This window comes from Podarcis liolepis (genome assembly GCF_965112155.1).
Source record: "Podarcis liolepis genome assembly, chromosome: 18".
In the NCBI taxonomy this organism is placed as follows: Eukaryota; Metazoa; Chordata; class Lepidosauria; order Squamata; family Lacertidae; genus Podarcis; species Podarcis liolepis.
Window position 1 is genome coordinate 5,554,022 of NC_139572.1, and position 26,264 is coordinate 5,580,285.

The following is a 26,264-nucleotide window of genomic DNA, read 5'->3' on the forward strand; positions in this document are numbered from 1 at the left end:
AGTCCTCAAATTCAAAGCTTTGAAAAGCACAGTGGTCAGAGCCTGGCAGGCAACTGTTTCTTCCTCCTCCTCCTCCTCCTCCTCTTCTTCTTCTTCTTCTTCTTCTTCTTCTTCTTCTTCTTCTTCTTCTTCTTCTTCTTCCCCCACCCAAACAATGACTATCATCAGTGCAGGTAAGATTTTTTAAAAATTCATAATAAAATTCTTTTTATATATATATAAGATATTTATTAAGATTTTTTCACACATTACAATAAAAAGGGGGGGGGGAAATGCAAAATAAAAACAGTTAAAAACACATTAATCTTATTTTCCTTAAGCTTATTTCCCCGGACCTCCTCATACCTCCCTTTTTTGTATTCCACTTAAATTTATTAGTTCAGCAAATCCTTACCATTAAGCTCTTACCCATTTATAGACCTTTGTTTCATATTCTCTTAAAGCATTACAGCTAGAAACCACTTAATTTCTATCCAACATCATTCTAACATTCATTAATTTTACAATATTTCTGTAAGTAATCTTTAAATTTCTTCCAATCTTCTTCCACCGACTCTTCTCCCTGGTCTCGGATTCTGCCAGTCATTTCTGCCAATTCCATATAGTCTATCACCTTCATCTGCCATTCTTCCAAAGTGGGTAGATCTTGTGTCTAATTCATAATAAAATTCATGGTAAATTGCTGTTTTAGGGGTTGGTTTTAAAAGTCTGGAACCGATTAATCCATTCTGCATTACTTTCTATGGGAAAGCGTGCCTCGGTTTATGTTTTGGAATGGACTTCCGGAATGGATTAAGCTTGAGAACCATGGTACCCGCCCCCCCCTCTCTGTGTGTATAATTTTTTAAATTAGATTTTCTAATTTACATTTCAAAATAAGAAGTCTTCCCCGTCTATAATCTTTAGGTTCCCTTTAACCCCAGGCACCTGCATTTCTTCACAGTTTTCTCAGATTGCAAAATTCAGAGAAGTCTGAATGTCAAAGGATGGCTGTTTTTGTCTCCACATATTGTAAGGATGAATGCACGCTGTGCAACTATCACCATTTCCTTCGCGAGAATTGCTCAGGCGTGAAGGAAAGGCACTCTGCACACGCCCAGGAATATTGCATTTTTTTTGTTTTTTGTTTTTACGACATAATGTTTCATCTCCAAATACAGTGGTGCCTCGCAAGACGAAAAAAATCTGTTCTGTGATTCTCTTCGTCTAGCGGTTTTTTCGTCTTGCGAATCAAGCCCATTGACGGATTAGCGGATTAGCGCTATTAGCGGCTTTTAGCGGTTTATCAGTTTATCGGATCAGCTGATAAGCGGCTTAGCGGCTTAGAAAAGGGGGGGGGAGAGGAAAAAAACCCCGCAGGAACTCGCAAGACATTGTCATCTTGCGAAGCAAGCCCATAGGAGATTCGTTTTGCGAAGCACCTCCAAAACGGAAAACTCTTTCGTCTAGCGAGTTTTCCGTCTTGCGAGGCATTCGTCTTGCGGGGCACCACTGTATTGGCTGCGTGAGAAAGCCACTTCCACCTTCAGGAAGGAGGTGGGTTGCGGGCTTCACGGCCCTTCCATGCGCGCGGTGGGTAGAGGCCAGCCCTGCACGATTGGGGGGATTCCTGGCCGCATCACCCCCTAACCGGCCAATCGGCTGGTTTGGGGGCGTGGCTTGCCCTATAAAGGCAGGACGCAGCCGGAGATCTCCCTCTTTGCTGCCCACCAGCTGTTCCTGTTTCCCCACCCTATAAGGTTTTCGTTCCTTGACCTTGTTATGGACCTCGGTTGGTCGCCGTTGAGGGGCCTGGTAGGAATTTTTCCACTTGGCAATTTGGCACCAGCCGCTTGGTTTTCGCCTACCTCGTAGCAAATCGTCACAACTTTCTGGGTACAGTGGTACCTCGGGTTACATACACTTCAGGTTACAGACTCCGCTAACCCAGAAATGGTGCTTCAGGTTAAGAGCTTTGCTTCAGGATGAGAACAGAAATCGTGCTCTGGCGGCGCAGTGGCAGCAGGAGGCCCCATTAGCTAAAGTGGTGCTTCAGGTTAAGAACAGTTTCAGGTTAAGCACGGACCTCCGGAACAAATTAAGAACTTAACCTGAGGTACCACTGTATTGGTGGCTAGGCATTGGTATTGTTCTGTAGATGAAAGAGGGGAGGTAGCGCCATCACCTGCCCCACATATTGAAGGGTAGTCCGATAAAGGATTCCGGGGTGTGTGGCCCTGTCTGAAGCCTAGGGAGGTGAGGGCCTAAGGCACGCCCCCTATTGGTGACCCCGGGGGAGTTCCTAGTTGATGTGCATCAGCAGGACTCCCCCTACTGGTGGTTAACCCTTCCCGGACTTGGAGTTGGAGGGTTGGAGTTGGCTATACAGTGGTGCCTCGCAAGACGAAAAGAATCCGTTCTGTGATTCTCTTTGTCTAGCGGTTTTTTCGTCTTGCGAAGCAAGTCCATTGACGGATTAGCGGATTAGCGCTATTAGCGCTATTAGCGGCTTTTAGCGGCTTATCTGCTGATTGGATCAGCTGCTAAGCGGCTTAGCGGCTTATAAAAAGGGGGGGAGGAAAAAAACCCAGCAGGAACTCGCAAGACATTGCCGTCTTGCGAAGCAAGCCCGTAGGAAATTCGTTTTGCGAAGCACCTCCAAAATGGAAAACTCTTTCGTCTAGCGAGTTTTCCGTCTTGCGAGGCATTCGTCTTGCGGGGCACCACTGTAGTTGGTTAGGACCAATGCCTAAGCCAATATCGCTCATCACCTGTAATCAATAAAGTTGTGGCCTTTTTTTTAAAAGCACATTAACCTTAATAATTGCACAATGTGTCATTATTTCCACCTGGGGAACTCTCCATGCAATGCTGGGGTCAAATCACTTGTGGCTTCCTGGGACAGCTCAGCAGGCAGAGCCACAAGACTCTTAATCTCAGGGCTGTGGGTTCCAGCCCCACACTGGGCAAAAGATTCTTGGATCACAGGGGGTTGGTCTGGATGACCCTTGGGGTCCCTTTCTACAATTCTATGAGTCTATGAAAGAAAAGTGGAGCAGAACAACACTCTCTCCTTTCTGCCTTCCTACAAATCACTCTTCAATTTGCGGACTTCCCTGTGTGGCCTTCCTTTCTGAAAATCACCACTCCAAATTTTGACTGCCCTCATCTGTATCCATCCACTCCCTGGTTTTCCCCCCATGCCCTCCCCCGCAGTCTCGTTTTTGTTTATTTTACTTTGTAGGCTCCTAGGAGGCGGAGAGTCATCTTCCATATTTTTGCCTCCGCGAGGAAGCAGCATGCGAATCAATGATGTCTACAAAAAGTGCCTCTTAAACGGCAAACGCCCGGATGACATCCTCGCTGAGCTATTTCAAATAAAATGTCCTCACCTGGTACTTAAAATAAAATCGCTCCTCTCGTCTCTCCACACCCCCTACCCCCCCCCCCACATCTAGATTTTCCAGCCCTCTCATCCTTCTCTCTTCCCATGGTTTTGGAGACGCAGCTCCGACCGTCTCAGGAAAGACACGCTTAATCTTTTGGGCACTGGGGGGAAATTTGACACCCTCAGCCTTGGTGGTGGAGGGTGGGGCTTGCTGAAACCCCTCCCCTTGTGCATTCGGCTCTGTGGACTGCACCTTCTCCACCCCCCTCCTTTCAACCCCCCCAGAAAAAGAGTTGGAAGGCAGGAACAGATCCGCCAAACCCTTTCACTGTTCCCCCTAAAGCAGAGAAGCTCCAAGGTGAATGTGAAAAATGCAAAGTAGAGGAGAAGGAAAATAGCTGCTGTGGAAGGAAATAACTTCTTGAAAAGTGACAGAACCAGAAGCCTTGGGGGTTTTTTTGGTGTGTGGGGTTTTTCCCCCCTTGCTTGCTTTCTCTCCCCCCACTGCAACCCTGCTGTTCCCTCTCCAAAGGATTGCTGAGTTGAGGCTGGCAGCTGGCTAGGAAGAGGAGGAAAAGTCGGCGTTTATGCACACCAGACGCACCAGCGCAAAGAGACTCCAGCTGCGGCCGGGAGAAGCGCTTCGGAAAGGGCATCTGAGTGACCTTTGGAGGCCTGAAGACCGCCACCTTCCTCGCAGGGGGAGGCAGCAAGAAGTGGCAGGGAATTAGCCAGCTGGGGGAGACCGATTCGCCAGGTGCCCAAAGGGGGAGGCTCCGCTGGCGAGGATCGCACCTGGCCCAGGGGGAGAGGTGGGCGGCAAGAGCCACGTGCAGAAGTCCACCTGCTTGACCTCCCCCCAGAGGACCTCTTCTCCCTCGGGGCGAGGCAAAGGAGCGAGGCCCAGGTCAACAGAGGGAGCGTCCTCCGCCGCTGTGAGCCACAAAAACTTCTGGAATCTGCATCTGGGTGGTGTGGTCCCCGGGCCGTTTCCGATGTCCCTCGAAGTCTGGATCCCCAGGGAGCGACAAGATGGGTTTTGGTAGCAGAGCTGCCCTGGTTTGGCAGAAGGCAGAAAGCGGAAAGAGGTTTTGCAGGGCGGTTGGTGCTCAGAAGGAGGATTAACCCAAAGTCGGGTGTGGAGGTTTTCTGGAGTTGCCGCTGAATTATTTTTGGACTTTTCTGGATGAGATGGGCCCTTTGAGGTGATTTGTGTTCCCACCCCCCACCCCACCCCTTGTGTTTTTGTGGGTTGTTTGTTTTGTTTTTGCAAGGATGACTGGCCTTGTGGGTTTTGATTCTTTCGGAGATCTCTGCTTTCTCGGGGACGCTTTTTGACGGATGATTTTCGGAGAGACTGGACTGCGAAGGTAAGAGGACGGGGGCTCTTCCCATTGTTTTCCGGGCTGTGAAGGAAGGGTAAAATCCTGCTTTCTGGGGGAGGTGGAAATGTGAGGACATGCAGAGTTTTCGGACAACTTGCTGAGATCATTTTAACAACCAGATCAAGAGGAGAAGTTTCTTAAATATGGGAGGGTGACGAAAGATGTGTTCATTTCCTTCTTTCCCCCCAGTGCCATCTCAAATCAGATCTGTCCCTGCAGCAGAATGAGGTGGTCGGATCCTGATGAAGTAGAATGGCTTTATACCCCTTCAGGCTGCATGGAGTGGCAGGGGACATGGGAAATTATACATTGGTTTATTTACTCTCCGGGGTTTCACACAGGGGGGTCATTTGCAGTCCCCCCCGTAGAGATGACAAGGATTGAATCCTGGCATCCAAAATAGTTTCCCTACCCTTGGGCTCCATCCCTTCTCCAGCCACAGTTTTGAGCATTCCCTCATATTAAAATGAAAGCCAAGTAAAATGCCCCGCAAGCAGAAATCTAGCACAGCATGCAGAGGGCAAGGTTTTTCTCCTTGCGGTCAAACAAGGAGCTTTCTTCTTCTTTTTTTCCATTTTACAAGGTAGGGAAGCATTTGAGCATTTCCCCTCCGCTTGCAACCTTGAAAGCAGCATAGTCAGTGGTGTAGCATGGGGGGTGCAGGGGGGGCCGGCCGCACCGGGCGCAACATCTGGGGGTTAGGGTTAGGGGGCACAAATCCACGGGTTAGGGGGCGCAAATTACTTGCCTTGCCCCGGGTGCTGACAACCCACGCTACGCCACTGAGCATAGTCCACTACTCTTTTCCTCCTCAGGGCCATGCAATTGGGCAAAGTGGAAATTCTATTTTTTGAACACAGGACCGGAGTCGGGAATTTATTTCTGGGCGGCTTAATGTAGCCTACGGTGAACAAACTTTACAAATTTGGGTGGCTCTCAGATGCTGGATAGAGAATAGTTTTCATATCTCTTGTTAGAGGGGTAGGCCAGTGCCAAATACTCAACTAAGTGGGACTAAGAATTTATCCCTAGATTTAAATATTTGGGTTTTTTTTAAAGGGGTTAGGGGGATACCAAGAACATTGATATACCAACTGCTTCATTCACTAATTAATGAATAGCATATCTCCCCAGTGTTGACAGGGATGTGCAAAGTTAAAATCCCCAGGGAAGAATTTTGCACGTGAAATAACGGCTCGACGCACATGTTTCAACAGTGCGTAAACCAGAAAACTCTGCTTTCTCCCTGTACAGTTAGTGCAGGGCAGGAAAATGAGGGCAGGGCATATTCCTCCGTTTTCACGAATACATAAATGAGTATCAGATCAGCCGCTCACATCAGCTATGAACTCGTTTCCAGAACTGCCCAACATCTACTTACGGGAGCAAAACCGCATAGCCGACTATAGCAAACTTGGAATTTATTTATTTAGCGAAATCTAGCTTTGGGATACAGGGTGATTTCCTCACTTGCTGGCGACAAGAGCATGAAGCTTGCACATTGTAATCGGTATGCCTAGGTGCACATTTAGAAATACCGTATTTTTTGCTCTATAAGACTCAATTTTTCCCTCCTAAAAAGTAAGGGGAAATCTGTGTGTGTCTTAGGGAGCGAATGCAGGCTGCGCAGCTATCCCAGAAGCCAGAACAGCAAGAGGGATTGCTGCTTTCACTGCACAGCGATCCCTCTTGCTGTTCTGGCTTCTGAGATTCAGAATATTTTCCCACTTGTTTTCCTCCTCCAAAAACTAGGTGCGTCTTGTGGACTGGTGCGTCTTATAGAGCGAAAAATACGGTAATTGCAAAGGTTTATATAGAGATGTGTTTCATCTCCTGGGAATGGGGACGACTGACAAGGAGACTTGTATTCCGCATCTGTAAACTTCCTTGAGTCTTTGTCTGGGAAAAAGACAAGGAATAAATATACCATCATCACCATCAATATCACAGTCTGTTGTTGATGTGCTCATTGTGGATGGGAAGCATGGAAGTATTTTCAGATCTGCCTTCTTGGCATTCTTTGGCAGCGTTCAGACCAGTGCCGGAATTACGTACAAGCTAAACAAGCTATAGCTCAGGGCCCCACTCTCTTGGGCCCCCCCCCAAAAATAAAGGAAAAGTAAACACTGGATGTACATTTCCAAAATGTAAGATAAAAAGCAAACCAATAATATAAGACCTACATACAGCAACAGTGTTTTGTGTTGTGCAGGCTCCTACGATGTAAGTCAGGCATAGGCCAACTCGGCTTTCCAGATGTTTTGGGGCTACAATTCCCATTATCCCCGACCACTGGTCCTGCTAGCTAGGGATGATGGGTGTTGTAGTCCCAAAACATCTGGAGGGCCGAGTTTGCCTATGCCTGGTGTAAGTCATGGGCCCCGCCTGCTAGCCTGCTCCCTAAAATATCCCTGGTTTGCTCCTTTCTATATATAGGGTGCCTACATTCTGCATGGACTGGTTGCAACATGGGCAAATGGCTTGAGATACCTATGAGGTCCATAAATGACCGTATAGCATATATTCGACACAAAAAACCAGCGACAATTTGTTGTGGACAAAAGACAGCTGGACATAGAAAGGGCCCCGTTACCTTCAGTAGCTTAGGGCCTCATCAAACCTAAATCCGGCCGTGGTTCAGACTTTACATTTAAATACATACGATTGGATCCTGACGTTTACCCACTACAGAGCTACATTTCCCAGCACCCAGAGCAAACTACAGTTCCCAGGATTCCTTGGGGGGGGGAAGTCATGTGTCCTTATGTGTGTCTGCAGACTTTTGTCTCTAAACTAGGCTTGGGCTGGACAGCCCCCCAGACAGAGAGCAGACCCTCCAAGCTTCTCTATTTTCCAGGGATAGTCCCGGATTTACGGAAGCCGCCCCGGTTTCTGATCTGACCCCGGAACGTCCCACTTTTCCTTAGGGCGTCCCTATTTTCATCGGAAAAACGTTGGAGGGTATGGAGTTATGTGACTGCCCGCCCCCAAGCCAAGGAGATAAGTCACAATACAACCTTTAGAAGACATCTGGATAGGGAGGCTTCTTAATGTTCTATGTTTTATTATGTTTTCATCTATGTTGGAAGCTGCCCAGAGTGGCTGGAGCAACCCATAAATAACGAAGTTGTTGTTGTTGTTGTTGTTGTTGTTGTTGTTGTTCTTCTTCTTCTTCTTCGTCTTCTTCTTCTTCTTCTTCTTCTTCTTGTTATTATTTTTATTATTGGTGTTCCCGTCAGACAAGCAAACTGCTAGGTTGGCAGGAGCTGGGACTGAGCAATGGGAGCTCACCCCGTCGTGGGAATTTGAACCGCCAACCTTCTGATTGGCAAGCCCTAGGCTTTCCCGTGTCCCTAAAGGTAATGGTAAAGGGACCATTGACCGTTAGGTCCAGTCACAGATGATTCTGGGGCTGCGGCGCTCATCTCACTTTATTGGCCAAGGGAGCCAGCGTACAGCTTCCAGGTCATGTGGCCAGCAGGACTAAGCCGCTTCTGGCGAACCAGAGCAGCGCACGGTAACGCCGTTTACCTTCCCGTCAGAGCGGTACCTATTTATCTACTTGTGCTGGTGTGCTTTCGAACTGCTATGTTGGCAGGAGCAGGGACTGAGCAACGGGAGCTCACCCCGTCCATCGCGGGGATTCGAACCGCCGACCTTCTGATCGGCAAGCCCTAGGCTCTGTGATTTTGTGATCCTGAACTCAGCTTCAAGGTTCCATTTCTCTCTCTCTATAGATCACTTTCTTGTTCCTCAAATACCTCTGGCCGCTCGCTCTTTCGAGACGCTGCCAGGCGCCGTGGAGTGTCTTAAGTCATATAAATTTTTACTGTATTGCAATCTCAAGTGCCTTCTGGAGAAGCGGAGGACCGCTGCCAAGCCGCTTCACGAGAAAACTTTGTTTAGGGAAGCGTGTTTATTCCAAGGCCCTGCTTCTCCCCTCCCGGTTCTGCAGACTGTGGCCGCATTTCCCCCCAAGCGCGCATGCTTTCCTTGACTGAGATGGTTGTTCCTGAACCATGCGCTGAGTGGTGGCTGGTGCTCCTTGCGACTGGACCCAGACCAAGTACAAGGCAGGGCCAAGCCATTCTAGTCTGGTCTCGCTCCTCTTCCCTCCTGAGTTCTACAGGAGCAGCCTGGGGTCTTGAGGAGCAGAAGGAAGGTGGAAGGAAGCATCTCCCTCTAGTTTGGCTGAAAGTAACCAAAGTCCGTATAGTTAAAGCTATGGTTTCCCCAGTAGTGATGTATGGAAGTGAGAGCTGGACCATAAAGAAGGCCAATCGCCGAAGAATGGATGCTTTTGAATTCTGGTGCTGGAGGAGACTCTTGAGAGTCCCACGGACTGCAAGAAGATCAAACCTCTCCATTCTGAAGGAAATCAACCCTGAGTGCTCACTGGAAGGACAGATCCTGAAGCTGAGGCTCCAAGACTTTGGCCACCTCATGAGAAGAGAAGACTCCCTGGAAAAGACCCTGATGTTGGGAAAGATGGAGGGCACAAGGAGAAGGGGACGACAGAGGACGAGATGGTGGGACAGTGTTCTCGAAGCTACCAGCATGAGTTTGACCAAACTGCGGGAGGCAGTGGAAGACAGGAGTGCCTGGCGTGCTCTGGTCCAGGGGGTCACAAAGAGTTGGACACGACTAAGCGACTAAACAACAACAAAGGATCTAGTGGCTGGCTGAGGGCATGCATAGAACACTTTTCCTGAAAGACCTCCATTGGCTCCCAGTACGTTTCCGAGCACAATTCAAAGTGTTTGTGCTGACCTTGAAAGCCTTAAGCAGCCTTGACCCAGTATATCTGAAGGAGCGTCTCCACCCCCATCGTTCTGCCCAGACACTGAGGTCCAGCACTGAGGGCCTTCTGGCGGTTCCCTCCTTGCGAGAAGTGAGGTTACAGGGAACTAGGCAGAGGGCCTTCTTGGTGGTGGTGCCCTCCCATCAGATGTCAAGGAAATAAACAACTATCTAACTTTGAGAAGACATCTAAAGGCAGACCTCTTTAAGGAAGTTTCTAATGTTTGATGTGTTTTTAATATCCTGTTGGAAGCCGCCCAGAGTGACTGGGGAGACCCGGCCAGATGGGCGGGGTATAAGTAATATATTATTATTATTATTATTATTATTATTATTATTATTATTATTATTTAGTGTTTGGGGCACACTGAGCCAATTCTGTTTCAGGGACTAAGTACCAGTTGTCAACTTGTGGGGCAATGTCTGGAGAAGCGAGAAGTTGTCCACCTTTGCGTTGTCAAAAAGGGATCCCTGAGCTACCTGTTCAATGAATACTCCTTCCTGCTGTGACTACCATTTGTGGGAGGTATTTAAACAGCATCAGGTTGTTCGTCTGTCGGGGATGCTGTGCATTCATGAAGGGATTTCTGCTCGCCCTGTCTTCCTCACAGCTGTTTCTGTTCCGCTGCAATTCGGTTCCGCCAAATGCCACATTCCTCTGTGGCATCCCCTGCCTGCTATTTAACGCAACCTCGGCGATTGTTTGCATATGTTAGCCTAAGCTGTGAATTCCATGGAACTAAGGGCACAATTATTTCTACCCCCTCCGCTGAAATGCAAAGGAAGCGCGATTTAAACGGGGGAAAGTAATCAGTTACAGGCAGAAAACAACAGCGGTGAACCTCTAAACGTCTCCACCACCGCACCCTTTTCTTGCAGGGCTCCACTCGCTTGATTGTTTTGCTGTCCCTTTTCCAAACCTTTTCCAAACTCTTCGATGTCCTTTTTGAGCTACGGCGACCAGAAATATACATCGTGCATCTGCACGAGGGCATTGTGATATGGACAGTTTTGTTTTCAATTCCTTTCCTAATGATCCCTAGCGTGGAATTTGCCTTTTGCAAGACCACTACACACCTGATCTATTTAGCTCAGTTGTTGTCTCCACAGACAGGCAGCGACTCTCTAGAGATCTGGTCATTTAGGGCTTCCTGGCACTGTGGGTTAAACCACAGAGCCTAGGGCTTGCTGATCAGAAGGTCGACTGTTCGGATACCCGTGACGGGGTGAGCTCCCGTTGCTCGGTCCCTGCTCCTGCCCACCTAGCAGTTCGAAAGCACGCCAGCACAAGTAGATAAATAGGTACCGCTCCAGCGGCAAGGTAAACGGCATTTCCGTGCGCTGCTCTGGTTTGCCAGAAGCGGCTTAGTCATGCTGGCCACATGACCCGGAAGCTGTACGCTGGCTCCCTCGGCCGGCTCCCTCCCTCTAATCTTCCTACTTGTCCATATCGGTCTCTTGGCCACCATTAGGGTGTGAAGAATCTATTTCCGCTGTCCTGTTGTAAATTTCCATACAATGGGTATATCATTCAAGAGCCTATGCACTTCTGAATTTTTTTTTCTCCGTAGTGTCTTGTTTCTATAGTCCAGCACTTTCCCCAAAAACTTAATAAAAGCATATGTTTCAGAGAAGCTAAAGGTAAAGGACCCCTGGACGGTTAAGTCCAGTCAAAGGCAACTATGGGGTTGTGGCGCTCATCTTGCTTTCAGGCCGAGGGATCCGGCGTTTGTCTACAGACAGCTTTCTGGGTCATGTGGCCAGCAGGACTCAACCGTTTCTGGCGCAACGGGACACCGTGACGGAAACCAGAGCGCACAGAAATTCCATTTACCTTCCCGTCACAGTGGTACCTATTTATCTACTTGCACTGGTGTGCTTTCGAACTGCTAGGTGGGCAGGAGCTGGGACAAAGTAACGGGAGCTCTCCCCATCACGGGGATTCGAACCGTCGACCTTCCGATCGGCAAGCCCAAGAGGCCCAGTGGTTTAGACCACAGTGCCACCCGTGTGCATTGTTCCATATTACATCTCCAGCGAAGAGCTACATTGGATAGTCCTTTCTTCTACAAACATAAGGGAGTCCAGTAGATTCTAAATAGCATCAAGCATGGACCCACTTAGAAACATGATGCAGAAATCCATTTTTGACTTGGGCCTCTGCAACCTGCATCTGAACTGTCCTCACATCCTCTTGCATCGAAGCACGCAAAGGCTATTTGCCATTTTTTTGCTCTATAAGACTCACTTTTTCCCTCCTAAAAAGTAAGGGGAAATGTGTGTGCGTCTTATGGAGCGAATGCAGGCTGCGCAGCTATCCCAGAAGCCAGAACAGCAAGAGGGATTGCTGCTTTCTCTGCGCAGAGATCCCTCTTGCTGTTCTGGCTTCTGAGATTCAGAACATTTTTTTCCTTGTTTTCCTCCTCCAAAAACGAGGTGCGTCTTGTGGTCTTATAGAGCAAAAAATATGGGTATGCGCTCTCTCTGGAGCAAGGATTCATATCCTAAACCTGTGCCAAAATCAGCATCCCTCCCCCGTAATGCAAATTGAGCAAATGTGCGCAGCGCTTCTTCTTTTGCATAATTCTGATTTTCTTAGTTGAGGCAGGTGGCAGGTGGCAGGTGGGAGAGCCAATCTTTCCCCTCCCCTCCCCGGTTGCTGGAAAACTGCACAGTGGCGTAGCGTGGGGGGTGCAGGGGGGCCGGCTGCACCGGGCGCAACATCTGGGGGTTAGGGTTAGGGGGCGCAAATCCACGGGTTAGGGGGCGCAAATTACTTGCCTTGCCCCGGGTGCTGACAACCCACGCTACGCCACTGAAACTGCAGCCGATTTTTGCTCTTGAAACAGCTACTGAACCTCTCTCCTGCTTCTGGAAATCCCAGTCTAGCGACAAAGCAGTACAAGTCGCCGTTGAGGCAGACGGGATGTGTGATGCCGCCTTCTCCCTTGTTAACTGGGAGAGGCAAGGGGTGATATATAAAGCGTTATATGCATATCCTCTGAATGGCTTTCGCGCACATGGACTGAATATTTCCCAGAACCTCTCTCTCTCTCTAAGTAAAGCAAGCTGAGATTCTCAGGAAGTTGAGTTCTGGGGTCAAAGCTGCCTTCTGTGATTTTTACGGCGCTCCTGGAGAATTGCAGCGTCTAAACGCAGCCCTGGATTAGACCCATTTCCTGCTCTGTGAAGTAAGGTGGAACTCAGGAGGCTGGCGGTGAATGGAAAGAGGTCAGCTTTCTCCGTTCCTGAAATAACCTGCTTCCTTTAGGTTCTCCCGCACACCTCTAGTTTACTGCCCTCCCAGTGCTCATAAAGACTTCACCATTCTCTCTCTATTCAAGTTGGAAGAGGATTTTGGAGCGGCACTCACACTCCACAATTTGCTTTTGCATTTTGTTTCGGGAATATTTTATTTCTTCCTCCCAACTAGTCAGTCAGCCAGTCAGTTTTATTGCACATAGCCAAAGGCTGCCGCAATGTACACAGAATTATTTGACAATTAAAAGAAAATATACTGAAAGACTTAAAACATTTATATTATCAAAACATTACGTACTCTAAACAGAGCTATAAAAGTACCCCAATGTACAAATCAAGACATTAAACAATGAAATTCATAAGCTAAAATCATCACATGGCCGCTAATGTTAAAAGCAATGTCAATTAATAACAGTGTGCAAGTTATACTCGGAGTTTGGTGACAAAGATAGAGCATAGCCTGAGGTAGATAGATAGGATCAAATAAATTCATCTCCTTTACAGTTAATGGTTACCTTGGCTATATGATTTGCTCTAATTTTCCTAGCAGCAGTTGCAAAAAGTGCTACACGCTATTAGGAAGAACTTACTGATGACATGAGGTGTTTGACCGCGCGGACGGACTCTCCTTAGAATCATAGAATCACAGGGTTGGAAGGGACCGGGGGGGGGGGCATCTCGCACAACCCCCTGCAACGCAGGAAAATATGCAGCTGTCACATGCGGGCATCGAACCTGCAACATTGGCGTCTTCAGCACTGCGCTCTAACCGACTGAGCTATCCAGACTGCACTGGACTTCCTCAGAGACTTTTAAAACTAGGCTGGTCGCCTACCTGTCGGGGGGGGGGGGAGGAATTTGGTTTGGCTGATCGTTTAAGGCAAACCCACCTGACTCAAAATTTCTGAATCAATTTGTTGTTGTTTAGTCGTTTAGTCATGTCCGCCTCTTCGTGACCCCCTGGATCAGAGCACGCCAGGCACTCCTGCCTTCCACTGCCTCCCGCGGTTTTGTCAAACTCATATTAGTAGCTTCGAGAACACTATCCAACCATCTCGTCCTCTGTCGTCCCCTTCTCCTCGTGCCCTCCATCTTTCCCAACATCAGGGTCTTTTCCAGGGAGTCTTCTCTGCTCATGAGGTGGCCAAAGTCTTGGAGCCTCAGCTTCAGGATCTGTCCTTCCAGTGAGCACTCAGGGTTGATTTCCTTCAGAATGGAGAGGTTTGATCTTCTTGCAGTCCATGGGACTCTCAAGCGTCTCCTCCAGCACCATAATTCAAAAGCATCCATTCTTCGGTGATCAGCCTTCTTTATTGTTCAGCTTTCACTTTCATACATCACTACTGGGAAAACCATGGCTTTAGCTATACGGACCTTTGTTGGCAAGGTGATGTCTCTGCTTTTTAAGCTGCTGTCTAGGTTTGTCATTGCTTTTCTCCCAAGAAGCAGGCGTCTTTTAATTTCGTGGCTGCTGTCACCATCTGCAGTGATCATGAAGCCCAAGAAAGTAAAATCTCTCACTGCCTCCATTCCTTCCCCTTCTATTTGCCAGGAGGTGATGGGACCAGTGGCCATGATCTTCGTTTTTTTGATGTTGAGCTTCAGACCATATTTTGCCCTCTCCTCTTTCACCCTCATTAAAAGGTTCTTTAATTCCTCCTCACTTTCTGCCATCAAAGTTGTGTCATCTGCATATCTGAGGTTGTTGATATTTCTTCTGGCTATCCTAATTCCAGTTTGGGATGTATCCAGTCCAGGCTTTGAAACGCAGCCGTCTTTCTGAATTCTCGCCCGTCCCTGAATTTTGTAATACAGCTCTACAGCCAGGAGCCGTACAAAAAAAGGCACGTACAAAGGGGATGTGTACATAAAAATGAATATATTGCTGAAAGAGGGCCAATAGTCCATTGCATTGGGGGGGGATGGCTTTGTAAATAATGTGTAGCTTGGGAGAATTTCGCACTGAAACGATGAATTTTAACGACTTTACGATATTGCACATTGCTGCAGAAATGTAGAGAACCGAATTTAATGGGGGTGTGTGTGAGAGAAACTGAGAGAGACAGAAATTGTCAGATTCCCCCCTTAGTCTAAGGAGATCCCTTTTACTTCTGCGGTTCTGTGATAAATCTCCACCACCCCAGCCCCATTTACGTGTAGGATCTGAAACACAGATTCATAGCAGGGCAAGGTTACTCAGAAGCAAGCGCAGTTGGGTCCAATAAGGCCTACTCTCTAGTCTAGTAAGTAGTGATTGGGGACAAATTTGGTACCAGCAATCCTTCAAAATCTTCACCTACCTCCCGTCCAAAGATAACCCCCAAAGTGTCATACAGTGGTGCCCCGCAAGACGAATGCCTCGCAAGACGGAAAACCCGCAAGACGAAAGGGTTTTCCGTTTTGGAGGTGCTTCGCAAAACGAATTTCCTATGGGCTTGCTTCGCAAGATGAAAATGTCTTGCGAGTTCCTGCGGTCCCCCCCCTTTTTCCCAAGCCACTAAGCCGCTTAACAGCTGATCCTAAGCCACTAAGCCACTTAACAGCTGACCCGCTAAGCCGCTTATCAGCTGATCCGCTAAGCCGCTTATCAGCTGATCCGCTAAGCCACTCAACAGCTGATCCGCTCAGCTGCTAAGCCGCTTATCAGCTGATCCGCTAAGCCACTAAACCGCTTATCAGCTGATCCGCTAAGCCCGCTAAGCCGCTAATAGCGCTAATCCGCTAAGCAGCTTGCTTCACAAGACGAAAAAACCGCAAGACGAAGAGACTCGCGGAACAGATTCTTTTCGTCTTGCGAGGCACCACTGTACTTTAATAAAATAACAATTCACAGCAAACTAAGTTATACTGAATTTAATGGGCTAGGGATGCGGGTGGCGCTGTGGGTTAAACCACAGAGCCTAGGACTTGCCAATCGGAAGGTCGGAGGTTCGAATCCCCGCAATGACGGGGTGAGCTCCCGTTACTCGGTCCCTGCTCCTGCCAACATAGCAGTTCGAAAGCACGTCAAAGTGCAAGTAGATAAATAGGTACCACTCCGGCGGGAAGATAAATGGCGTTTCCGTGCGATACTCTGGTTCACCAGAAGCGGCTTAGTCCTGCTGGCCACATGACCCGGAAGCTGTACACCGGTTCCCTCGGCCAATAAAGCGAGATGAGTGCCGCAACCCCAGAGTTGGCTATGACTGGATCTAACGGTCAGGGGTCCCTTTACCTTTTAACTTTAACTCCATTGATTTCAATAGGTCATCTCTATGACTAACATTCAATGACACCCACATTGGGGGTTTTTAAAAATAATAATAAGACAGCTTTAGGGCTTGTTTGGTTTCTTAAACCACTTAATACAACCAACTAAAACAAACAGAGGCAGAAGGATTTATTTATTCAAAGAAGTAGCGGTTGTCAGTATATTGTTATAAGCACTTCTCTGAATGGGGAGATATCCTAAAATAAGCGCTACTGCAGCCCTTAAAAACCCAGAGAGCTCCTTATATGGGCTGCTTATATGGAATCAGACTATTGGCCCATTTAGTCCAGTATTGGCTGCACGGGCTTGCAGCAGCAGCTCTCCAGGATTCCAGACAGTGTGGCGTAGTGGTTAAGAGTGGTAGACTCGTAATCTGGTGAACTGGGTTCGCTTCCCTGCTCCTCCACCTGCAGCTGCTGGGTGACCTTGGGCCAGTCACACTTCTCTGAAGTCTCTCAGCCCCACTCACCTCACAGAGTGTTTGTTGTGGGGGAGGAAGGGAAAGAAGAATGTGAGCCGCTTTGAGACTCCTTCGGGTAGTGATAAAGCGAGATATCAGATCCAAACTCCTCTTCTTCTTCTACCTGAACACAAGGTGTTTTCAGGAATCATTTGTCAGGCGAGTGTTCACATAACAAGTTGACGATTTCCATTGATTCCTGTGGGGAAATTTCTAATGCGTTCCCAGCCATGGAATTTTGACCCCCCCAAAAATGCCTCAGGCATCATCTGAACCAAGTCTGGGCCTGATCCTGAAGAGTCCCAGTCTGCACAGGTTCCCCTGCAGCAAACACCAGCTGGGCCGAGTCAGGGGCCTGATCCTGCCCTGGCTCCAGATGTGGGGATGACCTCGTTGCCTCCAGCTGGGCCATTGCTTACAGCTGCTCCACTACCGGTTGGGTCAGGGGAGGCTGAGGCGGCCCCTGGGTCTAGTAACCCACTGACATCTCCTGAGCTGCAGAAACTCAGGTCTGAGAGAAGGAGAGACCTGAGTACTTGCAGGAAGAGTGCTCGCCTTCATGCGAGACAGGGAGGTGAGTCGTCGGGGGATCAGGACCGGCCGTTACCCCGACAAAGATAAAAGGCTGTTGGACCCCACCCCAGGTTGCGGGAGCAACATTGCTGTATGCTAGATCCTGCCTGAGATCCTGTACCTGTCCTTGCCTGGTTTTCTGCCTCATGTCCTGCCTTGACCCTGTTGGACTGACTCCTAGAGGAACCTTTGGATTCAGGACCACACCTGGACCGCGTTGCTCGGGTTACCCCTAGGGCCAGCATAAAAGGTAAAGGGACCCTGACCATTAGGTCCAGTCATGGCCGACTCTGGGGTTGCGGCGCTCATCTTGCTTTATTGGCCGAGGGAGCCGGCATACAGCTTCCGGGTCATGTGTCCAGCAGGACTAAGCCGCTTCTGGTGAACCAGAGCAGCACACAGAAACGCCGTTTACCTTCCCGCTGGAGTGGTACCTATTTATCTACTTGCACTTTGACGTGCTTTCGAACTGCTATGTTGGCAGGAGCAGGGACCGAGCAACGGGAGCTCACCCCGTCACAGGGATCCGAACCCCCGGCCTTCTGATCGGCAAGTCCTAGGCTCTGTGGCTTAACCCACAGCGCTATCCGTGTCCCAGGGCCAGCATGCTTACGCCCTTATTTGTGGCTGTCCCCGTGATGCGCCTGCGGTTGTGGGCATCTGGAGTGAGAGGCCCTCCGCTTGAACCTGCGTTCTGCTGCTTCAGAACTGGACCCAGTCCAGAGCAGTGGAATCTTCCACGGGATAAAGGAAAATATGTGAAGCATCCTTTCTCCCTTCCTCTGACTAGCTCCAGCTGGGTTTAGTGCGGCCCTGTTCCCTTTCACGGCTGTTTTCAGCGCCGGAGAAAGAGCGAGCAAAGAAATGTGTTTCATTTCACCTCTGCTTTTGGGAAGCGAGAAGAGTTATCCCTCTCCCCACTTGCATTTTCTTCTTTAGAAAAAGAACACACACACACACACACACACACACACCCTGTTGTGTTCTTGTGACTTTTATGAAGTGTTTCGCTCTGCTGTGCAGGCGGTCCCATTCCTGCAGAAAGAGGAGGAGGGAAAGTCTTGGTGGGGGGCGGTTGTGGGCCCTGGGGGGGCCAGCACTGCCCCCATTGTAGGGGCGAGGGCACAAAGCTTGTTAAATGTTCCATGTGTGACTTTTTGTACATATATGGTAGCTTGGAAGGAAGAGGGAAAGAGGAACGAGCGACAGGGGAAACTCTTTAGCACGCCCTGTCTTCAGCCAAAAACCGGGAAGTGCTTTGAAGATAATAATAATATCTTGTTGTCCATGTACAACCTGTGTGCAATGAAATTAACTGAGCCTCCCCCCCAAAACACTCAATTTCATTGCTCTCTGTGTGCTTGTCGCACAACACACCAACCCCGAAAGTCAGTTGCACTGTATTATTTTCCGTTCAACAGCCTAACGGCCCACGGGTAGAAACTGCTTTTTTAGTCTGTTGGTGCGACTGATTATGGGGACGCGGGTAGCGCTGTGGGTTAAACCACAGAGCTTAGGACTTGCCGATCAGAAGGTCGGCGGTTCGAATCCCCGCGATGACGGGGTGAGCTCCCGTTGCTCGGTCCCTGCTCCTGCCAACCTAGCAGTTTGAAAGCACACCAGTGCAAGTAGATAAATAGGTCCCGTTCCGGTGGGAAGGTAAACGGCTGTGCTGATCTATGTACGTGCTTGGTTGGTACACTTATGAACATTATCGTATATCTAAGACCATAAAATTCTTATCACAATATACACCCCTGCACACATGGAGGGGTCGTGAGAGCGCGCAACCCCACCTCCTCCTTAAGGCGGAAGTGGCTTTCTCAGCCAGCAGCCAGCAAGATCCATTGCTGAGCGCCTGATCTCAAATCTCTCTGGGGATCTGTAACAGGAGGTCGGATCAGCTGCTTGCTTTGGGGAACCCACCCCAGAGAAGAACTGGCCTCGCCTGTGACTCACTGGTCTCCGCTCCTCAGACCACCTGCGCAGCGGGCAGGATCCAGGGAGTGTGCAAAAGTAGGTGAAAGGAGGATTTGCCCAGCGGGGTTGGTTAATGAACCAGCCGCCCTGCTCTCGTTGACTCATTCGTCAAAAAAGAACGGGTCAGAAGACAAGAGAGCAGACAGAGGGTTGGCTTGTCTGAAAGCATCTATACATGCCCCATGAAAATACTTTCTTGAACGCCCTTCTCCTTTGTTTTGCTCCTCTCTTTCACTTCCCATTTGTTCTAGCTAGGCTGTTTTCGGTCCTCACATTAGGGGGTTACCCAGCTACTCAAGAGGTACACGGGTGGACAAAACTGTGGAAACCTTTTGGGAAATTTCTGAGGTTTGATGTCTCATAACACCACCAGAACCAATGTGGTTAAGAGCGGTAGACTCGTAATCTAGTGAACCGGGTTCGCTTCCCCGCTCCTCCACATGCAGCTGCTGGGTGACCTTGGGCCAGTCACACTTCTCTGAAGCCTCTCAGCCCCACTCACCCCACAGAGTGTTTGTTGTGGGGGAGGAAGGGAAAGGAGAATGTTAGCCGCTTTGAGACTCCCTAGGGTAGTGATAAAGCGGGATATCAAATCCAAACTCTTCTTCTTTTTTTGGAGCAATACCGTAAAATTACATTATCAACCGAGAGATAATTTAATGAAGAATGTAACGCAATGAAGTTTGTTCAATGATCTGTATTCTATCAAAGGTTAGAGCCAAATAACCAGAAAAAGGAACCACAATTTGCTTAGGTTGATATGAGGTAGATTTTCTTCATTTGAATGCAGCCACTGAGCGCAAGTGTATAGAGAGCCAATCAGGTGTTATTAGCCATCAAACCTTGGAAATGCACTTTCCTCAAAAGGGTTCTGTCTTGTCATCTTGTTTTGGCAATGAGCCATTTAGGTCACAGTAGGATTCAGCTATTGATGTTATGTACTGGAGATGAGGGGACGCGGGTGGCGCTGTGGGTTAAACCACAGAGCCTAGGACTTGCCGATCAGAAGGTCGGCGGTTCGAATCCCCATGACAGGGTGAGCTCCCGTTGCTCGGTCCCTGCTCCTGCCAACCTAGCAGTTTGAAAGCACGTCAAAGTGCAAGTAGATAAATAGGTACGGCTCTGGCGGGAAGGTAAACGGCGTTTCTGTGCGCTGCTCTGGTTCACCAGAAGCGGCTTAGTCCTGCTGGCCACATGACCCGGAAGCTGTACGCCGGCTCCCTCGGCCACTAAGGTGAGATGAGCGCCGCAACCCCAGAGTTGTCCACGACTGGACCTAATGGTCAGGGGTCCCTTTACCTTTACTGGAGCTGAGAGGAGGGCGTTTGTCAGAGTGTTAGGTGATTGCTATCAAGTTGGTTGTTGTTTTTTGTTCTTTCATTTAGTGAGCTTGTAAAACATAATACAAATTAAAGAAATGGCGCAAAGAGTTGACTGGTCACTCAGAAAGCAATGTGATTACTTGTGCATTGGCTGTGCATGCCAGTTCTCCATCAGCTGATGGGCAGGAGGTTAAATCCTGCTCAGTTTGGCAGGATTCAGTGCAATCCGGAAGGGGGTCACGTTAAAACGCCTGATAAAAAATGAGGGCTCTTGCTTTAGCAAGGTGCTTTGACGTCCCGACTTTGGGACGTCAAAGTGCCGTAACACCTGGTGTCATTGTCGCTTCCAGCCCCACCCACCTATCCAATTTGGTTCACGAGGCCGGTCCTGATGAAGATCTGGTCCATGGAGCCAAAGAAGACCCCCACCCATGGGATAGAGAGTTCCCAAGCAAAGTTGATCCCCCGTACTTTTCTCTCGCAATCTGTGGGACCATTGAGCTCTCATTCCCGAAGCAAGCTTCTGTGCAAAGCTTGGTGGCTTCATTGCCCTTTTAACAATGTTGGTTTTGGCATGGGATCCTAGGACGACTCTTGGACAGTTTATTGCAAACTCTTGTTGACTTCTGACCCAGTCCTATAAATGAGGGAAGTTATTTGAAAACAGAGGCAGGGACTGAAGACGATCTCTGCTCTCTTTTGCACCAGTCCCTGCTTCTGGGAGAAAACCTTCACTTTCTGGAGAGTCATGCCTTTGTGTGTATAATTGGTGGGTTTTGTTGGAAAGTAGGGATACAGGGGGTGCTGTGGGTTAAACCACAGAGCCTAGGACTTGCCAATCGGAAGGTCGGAGGTTCGAATCCCCTTGACGGGGTGAGCTCCCGTTGCTCGGTCCCTGCTCCTGCCAACCTAGCAGTTCAAAAGCACGTCAAAGTGCAAGTAGATAAATAGGTACCGCTCCGGCGGGAAGGTAAATGGCGTTCCGTGCACTGCTCTGGTTCGCCAGAAGCAGCTTAGTCATGCTGGCCACATGACCCGGAAGCTGTAAGCCAGCTCCCTCAGCCAGTAAAGCGAGATGAGTGCTGCAACCCCAGAGTCAGCCATGACTGGACCTAACGGTCAGGGGTCCCTTTACCTTAGGGCTCATTCCATGCCCACCCCAACCCTGGTATTTCATTTATTTACGTGCACAAAGTGAAAAATGAATAGATGATGATTATAGTAATAGTAGTAGTAGTAGTAGTAGTAGTAGTAATAATAATAATAATAATAATAATAATAATGTCGTACCTCGGCTTCCGAGTGCCTTGGGAGTCAAACGTTTTCAAACATTCTTTTGGAACTTGAACGTCCGACGGGGCTTCCACGGCGTCTGATTGGCTGCAAAAGCTTCCTGTAACCAATCAGAAGATGCGTTTTGGAAGTTGAACCTTTCGGAAGTCAAATGGACTTCCGGAACAGAATCTGTTCTACTTCCGAGGTATGACTGTAATAATAATACTAATAATGATTTATTAGTTATACTCTTCCCATCTGGCCAGGCCTCCCCAGCTACTCTGGGCAGCTTCCAACCGAATATTAAAAACACAGTAAAACATCAAACATTAAAAACTTCCCTAAACAGGTACAAATACCACCCAGATTCTTGACCCCGGCGTTTCTTGCTGTCTCCCCACCACAGAGCATTTCCTATCAGAAGAAGGGCGAGTGCCAACACCATGGGTAGGCAAACTAAGGCCTGGGGGCTGAATCCGGCCCAATCGCCTTCTAAATCCCGCCCGCGGGCAGTCCGGGAATCAGCGTATTTTTACATGAGTAGAATGTGTCCTTTGATTTAAAAGGCACCTCTAGGTTATTTGTGGGGCATAGGAATCAGTGGCGTAGCGTGGGTTGTCAGCACCCGGGGCAAGGCAAGTAATTTGTGCCCCCTAACCCGTGGATTTGCGCCCCCTAACCCTCAGATGTTGCGCCCGGTGCGCCTGGCCCCCCCTGCACCCCCCACGCTACGCCACTGATAGGAATTCGTTCACCCCCCCCCCAAAATATAGTCCAGCCCCTCACAAGGTCTGAGGGACAGTGGACCGTCCCCCTGCTGGAAGAGTTTGCTGACCCCTGCTGTAGAGGACCTCGCCTGTCCGTGTTCTCCCTTTCTATCACTGACTGAGATCTTGGGGAGCTAAGAATGGATGCTTTTGAATTCTGGTGCTGGAGGAGACTCTTGAGAGTCCCATGGACTGCAAGAAGATCAAACTGATCCATTCTGGAGGAAACCAGCCCTGAGTGCTCACTGGAAGGACAGATCGTGAAGCTGAGGCTCCAAGACTTTGGCCACCTCATGAGAAGAGAAGACTCCCGGAAAAGACCCTGATGTTGGGAAAGATGGAGGGCGCAAGGAGAAGGGGACAACAGAGGACGAGATGGTGGGACAGTGTTCTTGAAGCTACCAGCATGAGTTTGACCAAACTGCGGGAGGCAGTGGAAGACAGGAGTGCCTGGCGTGCTCTGGTCCAGGGGCTCACGAAGAGGCAGACACGACTAAACGACTCAACAACAACAATTCTGAGCAGGCAATTTCCAGTGCTTGGCTTCTACTCGACTGGGTTGTATAATCTCCCAAAGGGCACCCATCTCTGGCCTCTCCTTGCAGGCCCCTGCTTGCACATCTCTCCGGCAAGATTTTCATGAGCGTGGAAACTTGCCAGAAAGATAATGAGCTGGCGTTAATTAAGATGAACCCTCGCCCTTTTTAACATCTCCATCAACATCCCAGGAAGGTGAATATGAACCTGGATTGACAAACCATCGTGTCTTGGAAACCGAGGTGGATAAAAAGGTAGCCAAGGGCTCTTTGGAATAGTTTTGAAAGCATCCGAGACTCTCCTCTTTTGCAGCAAAGGGAGCAGAGGTGTTTTGCTCCCTCGGGTTAACCGAATACTTTGATTTTGCCATTTCACTTTCTGCCAAAGAGCCTGGAGGAATAATTCTCTGAACCATTGACACAGTCATTACTATCTCGCTAATGCTCGTTTTATTTTTATTTATACCCAGCGGTGGGAGAGAGATCAAATTCGGTTTGCAGCTACAGGAAAACCTGCCAAATCTGCCCTTTCCGAAATAGCACGAGAACCGAAGCACAGAACCATCTTTAAAAATGCAGGCTTCGCTGAAATTTACAGCTGTGCAACATGTAGAGAAACAGGCACCTTTCAGGGCTGAGTGCGCACAGAAATACTTATGTTAGTAAATACAAAAATGCATTTATTTTTGGAAACTGCTTTGCAAAAGTACACACACGGAGTGGTACCTCGGTTTAAGAACAGCCCAGTTTACAAACGATTCATTTTGCAAACTCTGCAAAAGGTGTCCCGGTTTGCGAACTTTACCTTGGTCTAAGAACGGAATCCGCGGAAGCCGCTTCTGACGAACTGGAGCAGTGCACAGAAACGCCAATTACCTCCCCGCCAAAGTGGTACCTATTTATCTACTTGCACTTTGACGTCCTTTCGAACTGCTAGGTTGGCAGGAACTGGGACTGAGCAACGGGAGCTCACCCCGTCACGGGGATTCGAACCGCCAAGCTTCTGATCAGCAACCCCAAGAGGCTCAGTGGTTTAGATCACAGCGCCACCTGCATCTCTTACTCTATATATAGAAAGGAGCAAACCAGTGATATTTTAGGGATATTTTTTCCCATGACTTACATCGACTTACATTACATGACTTACTTACATGACTTACATAGGAACCTACACAACACAAAACACTGTTGGTGTGTGTAAGTTTTATTTTATTTGTTTTTTAATCTTATATTTTGGAAATGTACATCCAGTTTTATGGGGGGCTGCCAAGAGACTGGGGCCCTAATCTATAGCTTATTTAGCTTAATAATAATAATAATAATAATAATAATAATAATAATAATAATAATAATAATAATAATTTATTATTTATACCCCGCCCATCTGGCTGAGTTTCCCCAGCCACTCTGGGCGGCTCCCAATCAGTGTTAAAAACAGTACAGCGTTACATATTAAAAACTTCCCTGAACAGGGCTGCCTTAAGATGTCTTCTGAATGTCAGGTAATTATTTATCTCTTTGACATCTGATGGGAGGGCGTTCCACAGGGCGGGCGCCACCACCGAGAAGGCCCTCTGTCTGGTTCCCTGTAGCCTCACTTCTCGCAATGAGGGAACCGCCAGAAGGCCCTCAGATCTGGACCTCAGTGTCCGGGCTGAACGATGGGGGTGGAGACGCTCCTTCAGGTATACTGGACCGAGGCCGTTTAGGGCTTTAAAGGTCAACACCAACACTTTGAATTGTGCTCGGAAACGTACTGGGAGCCAATGCAGATCTCTCAGAACCGGTGTTATGTGGTCCCGGCGGCCGCTCCCAGTCACCAGTACGCGTTGCAGTAGTCCAAGCGTGAGATAACTAGAGCATGCGTAAATCTGGCACTGCTCTGGTGTTGTGTGGAAATGGCCACCTGTTGCTCATTGGAAAGATGGAAAATAGGGGCACAGAGATGGCCTCATTGGGGTGCAAGTGTCCTGCAAGCTCTCCAAGGATGTTGGCTGCTCCCTCACGTTCTGGATCTTCCTGGTAACATCTAGTTTTAAAAATGGCGCGATTGCACTCAGCATTCCGGTGCCCCTGCTTCACCTGCAGGGCTTGGCATTATGGGGAGACACCTGGAGGAGGAGAGGTGGGTCGGTGGCCGCCATATGCCCTGGTGCCTTCCAGCAATGAGCTTCCCATTCAGCCCGCGGACTGTCTCGCCAGAGTGGTGCATGCTCTAGTTATCTCCTGCTTGGACTACTGCAACACGCTCTATGCGGGGCTACCTTTGAAGGTGACCTGGAAACTGCAATTAATTCAGAATGCGGCAGCTAGACTGGGGACTGGGAGTGGCCGCCAAGACCACATAACACCGGTTCTGAGAGATCTGCATTGGCTCCCAGTACGTTTCCGAGCACAATTCAAAGTGTTGGTGCTGAACTTTAAAGCCCTAAACGGCCTCGGTCCAGTATACCTGAAGGAGCGTCTCCACCCCCATCGTTCAGCCCAGACACTGAGGTCCAGCTCCGAGGGCCTTCTGGCGGTTCCCTCATTGCGAGAAGTAAAGTTACAGGGAACCAGGCAGAGGGCCTTCTTGGTAGTGGCGCCCACCCTGTAGAACACCCTCCCTTCAGATGTGAAGGAAATAAGCAGCTATCTTCTCTTTAAAAGACACCTGAAGGCAGTTCAGGGAAGTTTTTAATATTTAACGCTGTATTGTTTTTAACACTTGATTGGGAGCCGCCCAGAGTGGCTGGGGAAACTCAGCCAGATGGGTGGGGTATAAATAATAAATTATTATTATTATTATTAGGACACAGGTGGAGGACCCGAATCCCGACTGCCCCACCCATTTGACACATGGGCCGTGCTGATATTATGACATCAGATGATGACATCAGAAGGGTTTCATTGTCAGTGCAAAGCAGCACCGACAGCAAGTCCTGATTTGTGTGTTTGCAGCGACAGCACGATACTACGGAGTTTTCTGGTCGCAAGACAGCAACAGAGGGAGGGAGGGAGAGTGCACCAGTGGAAAACTGGCAGGTGGCTATCATTTCGCAGAGCACTTTGTGGCACCCAAAGGATGTTGACTTGTTCTCTTGGGCTAGAGCGATGCCTTGGAACACAGTAGAAGTTGGGTTTTGCATGACTTTCCACGCATATATATACTCACAAAGGATACTTCTGTTGCGATCAGGGCTTTTGCCAAACTCCAGACTCATGTCCCCTTGGGCATTTGAAGTGCTGAAAGTAATGTCATTCTAATTTTTTACAGTTGTGCCCTTCCCTCAGTTTAATTAACTTTTC

At 48.8% G+C, this 26,264-nt stretch overlaps 1 protein-coding gene across 4 annotated transcripts in view; it reads left to right on the forward strand.

The window, feature by feature from the left end:
• Positions 1 to 3,854: 3,854 nt before the first annotated feature.
• NRTN (neurturin) overlaps positions 3,855 to 26,264 on the forward strand; it is a 57,854-nt gene continuing 35,444 nt past the window's right edge. For 3 of the 4 annotated variants that reach the window (XR_014521027.1, XM_083484211.1, XM_083484213.1), the window contains exon 1: positions 3,855 to 4,737. Coding sequence is in view for 1 of the 4 variants with exons in the window: in XM_083484213.1 (XP_083340339.1) it covers positions 4,709 to 4,737 (29 nt within the window). In the remaining 3 variants the exon portion in view is untranslated. The remainder of the gene's footprint in view (positions 4,738 to 26,264) is intronic. The other variant, XM_083484212.1, reaches the window with a different exon arrangement.